This window comes from Eublepharis macularius, chromosome 1 (genome assembly GCF_028583425.1).
Source record: "Eublepharis macularius isolate TG4126 chromosome 1, MPM_Emac_v1.0, whole genome shotgun sequence".
Classification (NCBI taxonomy): domain Eukaryota; kingdom Metazoa; phylum Chordata; class Lepidosauria; order Squamata; family Eublepharidae; genus Eublepharis; species Eublepharis macularius.
The window spans coordinates 44418903-44420512 of NC_072790.1; the positions used below are offsets into that span (position 1 = coordinate 44418903).

At 41.4% G+C, this 1610-nt stretch overlaps 1 protein-coding gene across 1 annotated transcript; it reads right to left on the reverse strand.

The window, feature by feature from the left end:
• Positions 1-263: 263 nt before the first annotated feature.
• MSGN1 (mesogenin 1) lies at positions 264-794 on the reverse strand. Its single transcript, XM_054981430.1, has one exon. It carries the CDS (start codon positions 774-776, stop codon positions 264-266), a length of 513 nt encoding a protein of 170 aa, XP_054837405.1. The 5' UTR covers positions 777-794.
• Positions 795-1610: the final 816 nt, after the last annotated feature.

A 1610-nucleotide genomic window follows, 5' to 3' on the forward strand; every position in this document is an offset into this window, starting at 1 on the left:
TTGTTTTTGATTCTGAATCATCAGAGGTATTCCTTCTTTGTTGTATCCCCAAACAAGCAACATCTTCTTTAATTCTGTCACCATACTAGTATATTGACATCTCCTTGGAGCAGTTTGGACATACAGAAAAATCTTCTGTAGAGTAAGTTCGCCTTTATCCAAAATAAAAGTTTGATCCTTTTCCTGTGTGTGTTGATGTGAGGTAAAAAGAAAGCCTGGTGCATCTCTGTCTGGGAAGAAAACTATGAAACTTCCAAGAGGCTTCAAGGCATCTGTGCTTGTTGGACAGTATTCAGAAGGTCTGTGAGCTCACCAATGTACTTGATGGTGTATTTCAGAGTCTGTATCTTGGTGAGAGGCTGTCCCCTTTGGCTGTAGACCGGAGGCAGATAGTTGCGCAGCGTGTGCAGTGCTTCAGCCAGGGTCCTCATTCTCAGCTTCTCTCTTTCACTGGCTTTTCTCCTGCGCTGGGCCGACATCCTGACTTTGGAACCTTTCTGGCCCTTGCCCTGTCCAGGGTTTGGTAGGTACATGGCAGGAAACTCCACCAGGGTATATCCCATCAAGCTATTGCCGCTGTCGCTCTTGCTGCTGCTGTTGGCGCAGGGCATCTCCATGACAACCGCACAAGGAGAGGATGAGTAAGATTCAAAGGAAGAAGATGGAGATAGGCTCTGAGGGGACGGACACTGACTCAGCACCATAGTTCCTGCATTGTTCTTCCAGTCCCATGAAGAAAGAAAGGGAGAATTCTCAGAGCTCCCATTTTCTTCCATGCTCACCAAAGTCTCTTGCAAGTTCTGTTGTCTGGAACAAGGATTTGGGGGAGAAAGAAGCGGTTCCTGTCAGCTGCCAGCAAAATACTCTGTGGTCTCTGTGTCCAAAGAGACCCTTTTATGATGAGGGAGGGGTGATGTAAGAAGAAGTGACAGAATGGGAAACGGTGTCAGGGTGTGGGGAATTCAAAAGACCACAAGTGCTAAGATGGAAAATGAACTCTCAATGTGTTATCTTCTTCTCTATGATAATTATCAACCTTCAGCTAAAATGCATGTAACCTAACAGGCAACAGTGAGAAGGAGAGGGGGAGATTATCATCTTGTAACGAAAACCAATTGAGCCTTCTTATCTACATTTAACAGTGCCCTGGGGAATAACTGACACCAGGAAAGGAAACACAGAAAAAACAGGCCACGGGTTCAACACTCAGGTTTGAAGTTTACTTGGTGGAATTAGAGCTGAAGTGGTCATTGACTAAAAAGGGGGGGGAAGAGTCTTACTGGGTAAAATATTTTATGGAGAATTGTTTTAAGTAAAATACAATCCACTATAGCTAAAGAGAGGCACTTCATCTCTCATAATGATTCCACACACTCTAGTTCTCAAATGCAGCAGAGAAATACAAAATATTTCATAGATTATATCGCAGTTTTGTGTTGTTTCTGAATAATTCAGAATATACATTTTGTTTTTATTGTTTATATATATATATATATATATATATATATATAAACATGGTTTCTGAATATCAAAATACTTAAATGTTCTGTTATGTTAATTTTTCGAAATGCATGTTGAAAAGGCTCTAAATTTATAACACCTCTATGTCT

Coding starts and splice junctions, on each gene's coding strand:
- MSGN1 (XM_054981430.1), bottom strand. CDS start 776: ATGGAAGAAAATGGGAGCTCTGAGAATTCTCCCTTTCTTTCTTCATGG.